This window comes from Mobula hypostoma, chromosome 4 (assembly GCF_963921235.1).
Source record: "Mobula hypostoma chromosome 4, sMobHyp1.1, whole genome shotgun sequence".
Lineage (NCBI taxonomy): Eukaryota > Metazoa > Chordata > Chondrichthyes > Myliobatiformes > Myliobatidae > Mobula > Mobula hypostoma.
The window spans coordinates 34610082-34623600 of NC_086100.1; the positions used below are offsets into that span (position 1 = coordinate 34610082).

General features: G+C 43.1%; 1 protein-coding gene across 5 annotated transcripts in view; it reads right to left on the bottom strand.

Moving 5' to 3' along the window:
* The window catches only part of vwa5b2 (von Willebrand factor A domain containing 5B2), a 132021-nt gene that overhangs the window by 25758 nt on the left and 92744 nt on the right, over positions 1 to 13519 (bottom strand). For all 5 annotated transcript variants that reach the window (XM_063045569.1, XM_063045568.1, XM_063045566.1 and 2 more), the window contains 3 exons: positions 6118 to 6373; positions 3834 to 4169; positions 929 to 1066 (listed from right to left, as the gene is read on the bottom strand). In XM_063045569.1, the coding sequence (XP_062901639.1) occupies positions 929 to 1066; positions 3834 to 4169; positions 6118 to 6373 (730 nt within the window). The remainder of the gene's footprint in view (positions 1 to 928; positions 1067 to 3833; positions 4170 to 6117; positions 6374 to 13519) is intronic.

Here is a 13519-nt window from a genome sequence, read left to right on the forward strand (position 1 = left end):
AAGCCAATTCTGAATCCAAATGGCCTATTGCTTAGATCCCTTGTTCTGTATAGCTTTCTGCATTTTTTCTTTGATCTTACTAAACCTCTCTAAAAATCAGCATCCATTCTGAAGTGTGAAGTGTCTGGGGTTGGTTTCCATGAAGTATTTCATCTAATGTTCTAGATAACACTTATCACTCTCCCCCACCCCACTGCTCAATACTACTAGCCACTCCCAACTAATGCAACAGAAGAAGCTCATATGGTCATAGTTGATTTTGGCGACTAAGATTCTAATTGCAAGGCAACAGTATATACAGTAGTTAGCTACAAAATACTTTATATGAAATTGTGTAAAGCAACTTCTTCCGCTACACAAATTGTCATTCAAGCCTATTAAAAAGAGATGCCTAGAATTTAATTCCTGGTCAGAGATGTTGAAAGCAGTATAGAGCAGTGACAACAATGGTACTCTACTGAACTCAATTACACCGCATGCTTAATGATAACGGTGCAGATGAACTTCCAGGAAGAGCATTTCCAAATTTACGTCAGAACATTTTGGTCCTTAACAGATAACTCCAACAAGTAAGGTAGCTTGTTAAGTAGCATTTGTGGAAAGGAAAACAGTTTGGATAAAGGGTCTCAGATGTGAAAGGTTACTTGTTTCTCTTTCTACAGACTGATGTCTGACCTGCTGAGTGTTTCCAAAACTTTGTTTCAATTTCAGATTTCCAGCATTTACTGTTTTATTGATTTTCCAATGATCGTATTATTGGACCTAGCCTTCTAGAAGTGATGAGTAACTCAATATAAGCACACAGTACAGGTGGAGGAGATGATGAACAACAACTTCATTTGAACTATTGCTGGTAATACAGTTTCATACAGGACTGCCCAACACTGACGGTCCAAGAGAAGAAAAAAGCTCAGGACATTTACACTACCTTTGCTCCGAACTTTCACGTAGGAGGATAATGATTCCTGAGTGGCAGCATTCACTGGGACGACAGTTGTGTAAATGGACATGCTGTTACTTGCTCTGCTGGTCTGAATAGCTTTCAGACAATATTTTCCAGAAGGACCTCCAGAAAATGAGACAAAAGAATACTTTGTTCAACCTTGATTGAATTTCCCCTGCTATACCATTCCACTAACAGGTAAACTGTAGTTTCTGCGAGATTTAGATTTACTACACTAAATTTCTTAATTCAGCATATTAAGATAATTAATTGATTGAGCTCAATCTTTTTTGCACTTATGGTGTTGAAATCAAATGCTAGAGTGTTTGAATAGATTAAAGCTACAATTGTCAATGAAAAATGTTGTGAAGACTTTTCTCTGTTATTCTTCAACGTTTTGCTAAGAGAATCATCAAGGAGTGATAATGAAGACTGCTCAATATTTCCCTGACAGGCCTCCTGATTATTCCCAACTCACCAGCATTTCTGTCCCACCCCCAACCCCAATGACCTCCCCCATACTTCCCCCACAGATGGATGATGGCTATAGACAATGTGTGTACCCAAAGACCCACGGGTGATTGTACATCAAAAAATGGGCATGAGGAGCAATGATTGGTTGGTTGGTTTCTATCCCCACACACAGCCTTCCCCACCATTATACAATGTGGACACCTCTGAATTCAAGCAGCCAGTCTTCATGAATATTCCAAGACAATGTTTTCCATTGGCATCTGCCCAGTTACAGCTTGCATGTAGCTGGGCCCTTTAAATAGCCCTCCTGTCAATTCCTCCTCCTGAACTCAAGATTTAACATTTCAGTAAAGTGCATGTGTATAACTGCAATATTGCAACAGCAGTATCACCTATACATTATACATTACAGATGGGCGTTTGACAGATTGAGAGCCATTGACTCATGCAGCACTACAGCACAGAAACAGGCCCTTCGGCCCATCTCATCCATGCTGAACTATTATTCTGCCTAGTCCCATCAAGATGCACATGGACCATAGCACTCACTGCCCCTCACATCCACGTACCCATCCATGGGGCACCACAGTAGTGAAGCAATTAGCGCGACACTATTACAGGTCAGAGCGTTGGAGTTCAGGGTTCAATTCCGGACAAAGATGCACCAGTGAGTAGATTAATTGGTCATTGTAAATTGTCTTGTGATTCGGCTAGGGTTGAAACAGGTGGGTTGCTGGGAGGAAAGACTCAGAGGATCAGAAGGGTCTATTCCGTGCTTATTTTTCTAAATCAATAAATAAACTTCTCTTAAATGTTGAAATTGAACCTGTATCCACCAGTTCTGTTGACAGCTTGTTCCACACCCTTGCCACCCTCTGAGTGAAGATGTTCCCCTTACAATTTTCGCCTTTCGCCCTTAAACATTTCTAGTTCTGGTATCATCTGCCTCAGTGGGAAAAGACTGTGTATATCTGCTTAGGAACTAGGTTTCATCTTTCTTTGGTGTACTAACTATGATGCTAAAACCCAACAAGCTCCCAGAAAATATTGTGATATTGGTAAAAGCATGTTGAAACAGCATTGAGGCAGTTAACATCGACGTTCACGTGCTAAAACAGGACCTGTGTCATTTGCAAGAGGACAAGATCCCATCTACCACATCTTTGCCATATTGGTGACTGGGAACGATATCGGGCTTTATAGGAACTTTACCCTGTGGCATCTAAGGAAGTGAGAGGGATCAGTGATCTTGACTGTATATAGAAAGCTCCCAGATGGAATCCTGAGCTACAGGTAACCCTGAGCCACTGCAAAAAATAATGTGACGAATGAGATAACTAGATCAGAGACAGCACAATCATTGAATTCTCCAATTTCAGGTTAGCTGCTTCCCCTCTGCTCCTTTTCTCTTTCCACCTGATCTCCCCAGTTCCTCTCATACCCCACATCACCCTGCTTCTTCCCCCCTCCACTCACACACTCTTCCCACTGGCTCCCCTCCCACATTGTTCCTATCTCTCCTCCCCACCTCCCTCACTTAATTCTAGGCTCTTCCTTCATCTCCTGCCAGATTCCATCAACTTCAGTCGTTTGTCACCTCCACCTACCACCTCCCAGTTTCTATCACTATTTCCATTCTTCTCACCTCCATCTGCCCATCACCCTTCCTCACCTGGATCCACCTATCGCTTACCACTTCTTGCTCCATCCATTCCCTTTATTTTTTTTCTTAGAAAGGCTATCTCCCTTCCAGTTTTTTGGCAAGATAAAATGTCAACAGTCCATTTCCCTCCATAGATGCTGACTGGCCCACTGTGTTACTCCACCATCTTGTGTGTTCGAGCATCTGCAAGTGTTTTGTATCTCCACAAAGCAGAACTCCAACAGGCATGGCATAAAAAAAGCTGGTCAACTTGTGTTGTTTCCAAATATCCTGAGTGCTGCAAAGGGAGGCAGGCAGATGCTGTGAGAATGCGGAAGTGTCAGAATGGAGACCTTTTCATGGCTTTCTCATTGATAATTTCAGTCCAATGTGCTAATAGTTTTGTTTTAGGTCAAAGACTCTGCACCCAAAAGCCTTATTTTTCTGCCAGAAATAAAGGAGTCTTCAGACTGGTGATGTGATGCTTTTGCTGGACATTGGAAAACCATCAAGTGTGCAAAAGTGAATTCCAGAAGGGCAGAGTTTCATCCGGAATCCACAATCAAATCTGATAAACTACATTTATGGCTAAGTTATGCAGGAGAAGCAGATGCTAATCCAGGAAGGCACTTCCAAGGAGGTACATGACAGAATATTTCAAGTGTCCACTGATTTAATTACAAAACTCTTAATTAGCAAATAAAAAGCAATACTTTGAAATGGAATTTGCAACCTGGTCACTTTTATGTATGAAGATGCTATAAGTACATTTACCATATTCAATATCACTTGTTTTCTCTGCCATGTTCTCAAAGTCTCTGATGACTGAATGCACAGTCAGCTGATGCAGAATCCCTTCCCAGGGGTTTTTAGAGGTGCACGATGCCTCCTGTTCAGCTGATGCATGGTAGAGGGAGGAGAGGTTGGCCATTGCCTCCCATGTGACTGACTTCCCCCCGATTAAACCATGAATCACTGACTTGCATTGCATTGTGTGTGTGCCATTCACTTCTGTCGAGCCTGACTCATCCGAGGTCACCGGCAAGAAGAGATTCTCAGGATCGAAGAATGAGTCCCACTCCGGAGTCCCCGCCTGAAACAGAAGGGTATCTACGGGGAAAAGTATGGACAAACTCAGAAATAAGAATCCCAGTTTATGAGTTACATTTAAGCACTAAAGTTTAGGTTGACAATCCGGTGCAGAGCTGAGGGAGTGGTGGAATGGTGGAAGTGCTGTCTTTCAGCTTAGATCTCAAACTGAAAACCTGTTCATCCTCTCAGGTGGGCATAAAATGTGCCATGGTACCATACAGAGAAACATCGGGGAGGAAATAAACACTGTTCTGATCAATGCATCCCAATATACATTCATAACAGTTCGCTGTGCAAATTGGCAGCCATGATTCCTGAAATAGAGAAGAGATTACTTATAAAGCAACACAATTGTTAGGGTCGTGGAACTTGCCATGCCAATGTGAGTTATATAGTTTGATCTTCTCTGAACCTAGCGAATAATTTTGTAGTAAAGAGTAGGCTTTCTTGTTGCTAGAAGAGACAACTATGTTATTGCTTGCTTCTATGTTTAAAGTGTTTTCTTGCTTCCTTCTTTATCTGGTGTTTAACACTTTATTTATTTCAAAGTTAACAAATTTCACAACATATGCTGGTGATATTAAACCTGATTCTGATCTTCTCCTTGGAGTAGAAATCCATGTTTATTGGGAAGCTGTTAATTGATACAGACAGCCAAAGGCATAGAGAGACAGAGAGACAGAGAAGGCTATGTAAAAGTTTGTTGGATCTCTGGTTTCCTCTGGCATTGCATAGATCAATGCGTTTAATGGATGAGTACAGATTATTTTGCTTTGGTACACTATCTCATTAACCATTTGCCTTTCTTTCTGTTTTGTATGCTTCATATAACTAACGATGTGATTTCTTGTGGTCTAATACGTGTATAGTGCCTCCTTTGTTTGCAAGTGTTTCAACCTGCTGAATCAGAAAAGAACATAGATTGAATTTTTAAATATTTTCATTACACAGTGGAACCAAATGTCAAGTGACAGCACCAGTGGTAACTGACCCTATAGTGCACATTTAGCTCAATGTAAATTAGTTAGAAAACAGATGCAAAGACACTGACCTTTCCTCGCTTTGTGAAGTATGTTGACTAGAAATGCAAGGGTTTAGATGATTTACTGTATTTTGCTACAAAACAAAATCACTTGTTCTCTGATTAGGTAAATTATATTACTGTGCTCCATGCCAAAAGACATGCTTGAAGGAGAGCTACTGAATGAATTGCAATCATGTACGGACACATTTTAGATGGGGAACAGGTTTACAAAATGGAAATTATTCCAGTTAAATCTAATGCCTTTCTCAATGAAAATACCTGTTTGTATACACAATTTCAAGGATCACTGGATATGGAACAAGAGCAGAAGCTTTATCCATTCTTAATTATTACCCAGGTAGATTAGATCCCACGTGCATTGAAGGTCATTCAGGAATTTATTGCAGAACTACCAACCTGGTCACATAAAATACAAACCTCAAAATCAAAATAATATGGATACATTGTACATGTTGTTGGGCGCTATTACAGCTTGGGCCATTCTGGAGTTGAGAGTTCAATTCCGGCACCGTTCTGTAAGTAGCCTCTGTACGCAGAGACACTGTGCGTCTTCCCAGTGAAATGTGTGAGTGTCCTCTGTGCGCTCTGTTTCCCTCCTGCGGTCCAAAGCCGATCCGGGTAGGATAATTAGTTACTGTAAATTATCCCGTGATTAGGTTAGGGTTAATCAGGTTTGTCGAGGGTTGCTGGGGCAACATGGCTCTTAGGGCCGGAAGGTTCTATTCCACACTGTATCGCTACAGTAAAATAAAAATAAAAATTCACATTTCTTGCTAATTAACTAGCTCAGGAATATTGCAGGTCACCACAGAAGTTTTTGATAACCTTGAGAAAAATGTGTTAAATCTCCAAGAACAACTGTGAAACCATCAAATGAGCATCTCGGCTTCTTAGAATCACTGTTTACCTCTGAAGACTTACTGGAATCACTGATGCTCTTCCTTGAACTACTGTCAGCCTGAAATTGTTGTGATACATGATCGATGTCATTCATTCTTCCTCCAATGGACCAGTTGTGAGACTTTGCTGTGGAGACTTTCTCTAACGCCTTGCGCAGGTAATGCATATCCAATTGACCATTTGGTGATGAGAAACTCCGGCCAGAAAGGGCTGCTTGTGCTATCAGTTTTCTCTTTCTCCTTGCCTCGTCTGAAGCAGGGTCAATTCCAAAGAAGCCCTGAAAGTGAATGAGAGAATTTATCCCCCAACTGGGATAGCTGACCCAGATAGCATGATTTCTCAATCCAGTATAAAATGTAAATAAATTAGAGGCAATCTTTACTGTACTCTTCTCTGAGTTAGATAGGTATCTAATACCCCGAGGAAGTTGAAAGCCCAATGTCTGCAAGTCCGAGTGCAATGTAGTCTAGAGGCCCGGAGACAGATTACACTGGGGTTAGAGGACTGTTGTGTGTGTGAGCGGGTAGATGGGACAGAAGTAAGGGGTTTGCTGTTGTTCGGTTGTTGCTACTGTTGCTTGCATGTTCTGCCAATGTGGTGGGTATGCAATGTTGGTGTCGGAATGTGTGGTGATAATTGCGGACTGCCCCTAGCGCATCCTCAGCTTGTGTTGGTTGTTAACACAATCAGCCCATTTCACTGTACGTTTCGATGTACATGTGACAAATGAATCTGAAGATGAATCTAAAGTCAACATTATCTTTGAGCAGCCCAGCATAAACTTTTATCAGGAAACTGAATAGTCTGGAGACACAGGGGACTGCAGATGCTGTTACATGGAGCAAAGAACAAGCTGCTGGATGAACTCAACAGGTCAGGCAGCATCTGTGGCGACGAAGGGATAGTGGACAGTTGTCAAGCTTTTTCAACCCAAAGCATAGTCATAGTCATACTTTATTGATCCCGGGGGAAATTGGTTAAATTTCACCTATCACCTATCTCGTCACCTCCTCAAGTGCTGCCTGATCACTGAGCTCTTCAGGCAAGCTGCTTTTTGAACTAAATGGGTTGGGTAGCTATCACATTGCAGCAATTTATACAAGAGCTATGGAAGGACCTGAATCGCCATTTCTCATTCCATACTCCATTTCTTCCTCTTTGCTGAATCATGGCTAGAAGATCTGTGGATTTATTATATTTGAAAGTATGCTGGTAAATGTAATGCTTCAAGTTCCTTCCTCAATGGGCTGCATTGGAAAATGAAGTTTCATCTCCACAGTTACAGAAATACTTAAAAGATAAGCCTTGGCAGAAGACCTACAAAGGTGAATGCTTTTTACAAGCTCCAATACAACCAGTTCAACTTGTCAAATTGTTATGGAAACTAATTAGTTGAAATAATTCAGTCAACAATAGAGAGAAAACTTTATAATTTGACTCAATTACTTGTGCCTTAAATCAGAGGCTGATACTGTCACACAACCAGTCACCTTTACCTTCTTTCTGCAATCTTTAACTTTGTTCCGGCTAATTCCTCATGCATCAGTGCAGTGCAGGTTCCAGTGCTTCCGTGTACAGAACACTGCAAATTATTCATATCCAGATCAATCAGGAATTCTGGCCTCAAAGCTAAAATCATAGAGCAATGCAGAAAGGATACGGGCCCTTCAGCCCAATGAAACAATGCTAACCACGGTGTCCACCTAGATTGTTCTAATTTCCTGCATTTGGCAAATATCCCTATAAGCCCCTTCCTTGCATGTACATATCCAAGTGCTCACTTAATGATACTATTGTACCTGTTTCAACCAGTTGCTCTCTCGGATCATTCTATATCCTCAGCTTAGTCTGAGAAAAGGTCCTTTTAAATCTTCCTCCTCTCGACCTAACTATATGCCCCTTGATTTGGACTTTCCTGCTCTGGGGAAAAGACTTACCAACCACCTCAACCTTGCCTCTCATAATTTTAAACATTTCTATATGGTCACCCCTCATTCTTCTGTGTTCCAAAGTTTAAAGGCCTATCTGGCTAAACTTTCTCTATAACTCAGGCCCTCCAGCGCTGACAACATCATTTAAATCTTTTTTTCTCCACTCTTTCCAGTTTAAGCACATTTTTTTTAAACAAGGTGACCAACACAGTACATCAGTACTCCAGTGCGGCCTCATCAACGACTTATACAACTGCACCATATACATTCAACTCCTGTACTCATTGCCTTGACGGATGAAAGCCGGTTTGCTAAACCTCTTTTTCATCACCCAGTTTCCCTGTGACACCACTTCTAATGAACTATACTCTTGTATTTCTAAGCCACTCTGTTCCATTACACTCCATAGTGCCCTACCATCCATAGTACAAGTACTACGCTGGTTTGACTTTCCAAAGTGTTTCCCTCACACGTACTTGTGAGAAATACATTTGCCACTCCTCAGCCCACTTCCCTAACTGATCGAGATCACCTTGTAGTCTATGAAAACCTTCTTCACTATCAACAACACCTCCTAATTTCAGGTTATCTGCAAACTTACTAATTAAGCCTTGCGTGCATGTACTTCAAAATCTTTTATACACAGTACACAATGAGTAACAAGCATCCAACACCAACCCCTGTGGCACACCACTAGCCACCAGACTCCAATCTGAAAAACAATCTTCAACCACCACCCTCTGCTTCCTCATCCAACATAACTTTCCACGTACAAAACCACGTTGACTCCTCCTGAGCGGGTTCTGTCTCTCCAAATGCTGGTGGATCCTGCCCGTCAGAATTCCCTCCAGTAACTTCCCAACCACTAATGTCAGGCTGAACAGCCTGTGTCCTCGGCTTGTCCTTGCTACGTTTTTAAAACAGCAGAACATCATGAAACCACATTCCATTCTTCAGGAACGTCACCACTCGTTAACAATGAAGCAAATATCTCTGCAAGGGCCTCTACCTTTTCCTCTCCAGCATCCCCACAAAATCCAAGGATGCATGCATTCGGGCCCTGGCGATTTATTCGCCTTACTGCCATGTAAGGTTGCATGTACCTCCTCCCTAGTAAAAAATGTCCTCCAAAGCATCTCCACTTGTTTCCATAATCACTTGAGCAACCATGATTTATTCCTCAGTAAACAAAGGAAAAATATTCATTAAAAATCCCACCCACCTCCTCTAGTTCGTGACACGGGCAGCCCTGCTGATCTCTTCAGGAAGCTACCCTCTCCCTAGCCACACTTTTAATATAACTACAGAACTTGGGATTTTCCTTAACCGTACCTGCCAGATCCATCTCATACCCCTTTCTTTGACCTCCTGATATTCTTTTTGAGAATATTCCTAACCTTTTTATAGTTATCAAGGGATTCACTCAATCCTGACCTCCTAAACTCAATGTATGTTTTGTTCTTTTTTTTTTACAATAACCTCAACATCTCTCATTGGCCAAGGTTCCCTGAACTTGCCACGTTTACCCTTGACCCTAACAGGAGCGTCCTGCTCCAGGACTCTAGATAGCAAACTTAAAAGACTTCCACTTGCCAATTGTTTCTCTCCCTTTGAACAGGCTCACCCAATCAACCTCTCTTGGACCCTGCCTAATTCCCCCAAAATTAGTCCTGTTCCATTTTAGGGTCCTAATCTGTGGCCCTGATCTATACTTTTCCATCAATATCTTAAGGTAACAGGGAGAATGTCGGAGAATGGGGTCGAGAGGGATAATAAATCAGCCATGATGGAATGGTACAGCAGACTCAATGGGCTGAATAGCCTAATTACCTTCCTATGTTTTATGGTCTGATAGAATTAGATTAGATTAGATCAGATTATGAGGACATGCAGTCCTCTTTCATTGTCATTTAGTAATGCATGCATTAAGAAATGATACAATATTCCTCCGGTGTTGTATCACAGAAACACAGGACAGACCAAGACTGAAAAACTAACAAAAACCACATAATTATAACATATAGTTACAACAGTGCAACAATACCATAACTTGATGAAGAACAGGCCATGGTCACAGTAAAAAAGTTCAAAATCTCTCGGAAGTCCCACATCTCACGCAGACAGGAGAAGGACGAAAACTCTCCCTGCCATGCCCGACCACAGTCCGACTCTGATTCATCCAAAAACTTCGAGCTCCGATCAGCCTTCCGACACCGAGTACCGAGCACCGAGCACCATCTCTGCCAAACACCTTGACCCCAGCCTCGGTCGCCAGCAGCAGGCAAAGCTGGGGATTTTGGGGCCTTCCCTCCGGAGATTCTCGATCGCACAGTAGCAGTGGCAGCGAACCGGGCATTTCAGAAGTTTTCTCCAGATGTTCCTCTGTGCTTCTCACATCTGTCTCCATCAAATCAGAATTGTGCACGGCAACCTACTTACAAATACGATATCATTTCACTGGAGAGCTGCACGCACTGCCATCTTCTCCTCCCTTATGGTCACTAGAGCTGGTACGCTCCCTGACTGCTTCCTCAAATACTTGCCTTGCCTCATTCCCCAAGAAGAGTTCCAGTACTGCATGCTCCTGAGCAGGCCCTCTATACAGTGACACGGGAAACTTTCCTCGATACATTTCACAAATTCCACACCATCCGGGCCCTAAATTCTCCATGTGACTCATTCAATACTGGGGAAATTTAAATCACCCACTAATACAACACTATTATTCTTACAACTATGAGCAATTTCTCCACACACCTGTTCGTCAGTTACTGCAGACTATTGGGTGCTCTGTAATACAATCCCACTAGTGTGACCGTCCACCTCTTGTTTCCAAATTCTACTCGCTTGGCCTCACTGGATAGAGTGACATCTCTGAATTCTGCTGTTACTTCCTGCCTTATCAAAAAAGCTACAACCCCTCCTCACTTACCTGTACCTCTGCCATATCTATATCATTGGTATCCTAGGATACTGAGCTGCCCACCTAGCTTTCTCTTGGCCACGTTTCTGTCATGGCTACAATGTTCCAGTCCCCAGAGCCAATCCATGTTCTGAGTTTGTCTGCCTTACCTGTTAAACCTTGAGCATGGAAATAAATGCAGTTTTATTAAGTATTCTTTTTCACACCCTTTACTTTGTCCGTGGCTATCCTGATTAACAGATTGGCTCACACTGTGTACTGCTTTATCCCATGACTTGCTCCTGCTCCAAGTCCCACCCCAACCCACCTGACAATCTGGTTTAATGTAACAACAAAGGATACATGACACATAAACTTTTCCCAGGCTTCCCGCCATGTACAGGTATTGATTTTAACCGATACTTCAATGACAAGCTCAGCCATCTTCATCAGGGATGATGCCTGGGCATGTCTAGTCTGATGGTATCAATAACCCCACTGTCCATCCTTCCTGTGCTCCTTGATCCAGGTTTCCACTGTGCATTCGACTTGGCCGATATATGCTCCTCAGCATTCACAGGGAATCTGGTAAACACCAGCCGTCCTGAGACCCAGGTCATCTTTGACCTGCATAAGCTGTGTTTCAAGCTTCCTTATGAATTAATCGTGCTCTTAAAATGGGCCGATGGAAAAACCAGGAACCCTAACAACAAGGAGGAACCCTGTCTTACCACTGCTTCTAGAAGGGTTGTCAGGATCCTGATGAAATACTGGATTAATACCATCCATAAACCTGTAAGGAAGCTCAAACCACAGCTTATGTGGGTCAAAGGTGACCTGGGACTGAGGTCAGCTGGCGTTTGCAGGATTCCCTGTGAATGCGGAGCAGTGTATATCAACCAGATGGGACCCACGGTGGAAACTCGCATCAAGGAGCACAGGAGGTGTATCCGTTTGGGTATCCTGGAGAAATTGGAGGTGGCGGAACATTGCACTCGCAATGGCCATAGAATTGACTTCAACAGCACAAAACTACTGTGCCGTGCCAAAGGCTTTTGGGACTGCCTGGTGAAGGAGGTCATTGAAATAAAACTAGAGGAAAAGAATTTTAACAATGACGAAAGTCTCGCTCTAAGAACTGGAATTTGATTGTAAACAAAATAAGACAATGGAATCTTGATTGGATGAAGACTAACCAACCAGGACAGAGAGACGATGGGTTATCAATGCCACCAGATTAGACATCCCCGACCATCATCCCTGATGAAGATGGCAGAGCTCATCATTGAAACATCGGTTAAAATCAATACTTGTACCCAACAGGGAGTCTGAGAACAGTTTATTCCTCCTATGTAGCATTAGTAAATTTCTCTGAAAGGATATTGGTTCCTCTCTGGTTTAAGTGCAAGCCATCCCTCTTGTACAATTCACCTCAATCCCAGAAGAAATCCCAATAGTTCAGGAATATGAATCTCTGCCCCTTGTACGAGCTCCTCAGCCACAGATTCACCTGGCCGTTACTTCTATATCTGATCTTGTTAATTGGCACCAAGAGTAATCCAGAGGTCACTACCCTTGAGTTCTTGTTTCTTCTTGCCAAACTCCCACTACTTATTCTGCAGGTCCTTTTGTGACGAAAGTCCCTGATGAGGTTGCTTCATGCCCAAATGCTGGAGTATCCGAAGCAAGGTTTGAGACATGGTACCAAAATGGATCGAGAACTGAGCTCAAAACAAACGCTAGGCAATTTCACGAGTAGGCTTATGAGTGAGTGCTGAACCTCAGTTCAGGTGTTCTGTAAATACTTGATTCTTGGCACCCAAAATATGATTGCCAATTAGCGGCACCACACTGAACTCTTAAACAGGCCAAGCTGGCTATCTGTATTCCAGGGAGTTAGAGCGTCTAAATCCTGGAAGCTGGTGTAGTTGGGAGCATCTCGTAACTGGACTCCCCCACGACTGACTCCTGACGGAGAGGTGGTGATGGTAATCGTGGATGAGTGCTGGATACATGATGTCTCTTTCAGGCACCTAGCACCTCTCCTCGGGTCCGAATCCTTCTCAGTCCACAAGGTATTGCCGAACACACCGAACAGTACACAAGTCCAAAAGTCTTCTCCCCGTAAACACCTGTTCTCCCCCGATAACCTGCGTGGTGGTGGGGCTAGGGTTTTCATTTAGAGATGTGGAAGGTGGGATTGATCTTTAGGGTCTTGGGGAGCTGGAAGGTGTAAGCCACTGGGTTTACTTTCCTCAGGACTTTGAAGGGTTCAATGAATTTGGTGCCAACTTTCTGTTGTTTGTCCATCGTCGTCGTCGATGAAGCCCTCGACACTATTAGTCACTTTGAGACTGGATGCAGTGTGTTCGAAGATGACTGGTCAGGCCAATTCGGGCACGGAATGTCCTGGCACATGTTGGGCAGACATGTGTAGGCACTGCAGTTGTTGCGCTGGTGGCTCTGGACTTGCGCAGCTCGCGCTTATGTTGTGTTTCAGCAACGCGCCTTGCCTCGTAAGCTTGACAGCCTTTGTGGATGAGGCCGTGCCAGGTTGGGCGGTTTTGTGCCAGTGTTTCCCAGGAGGTCG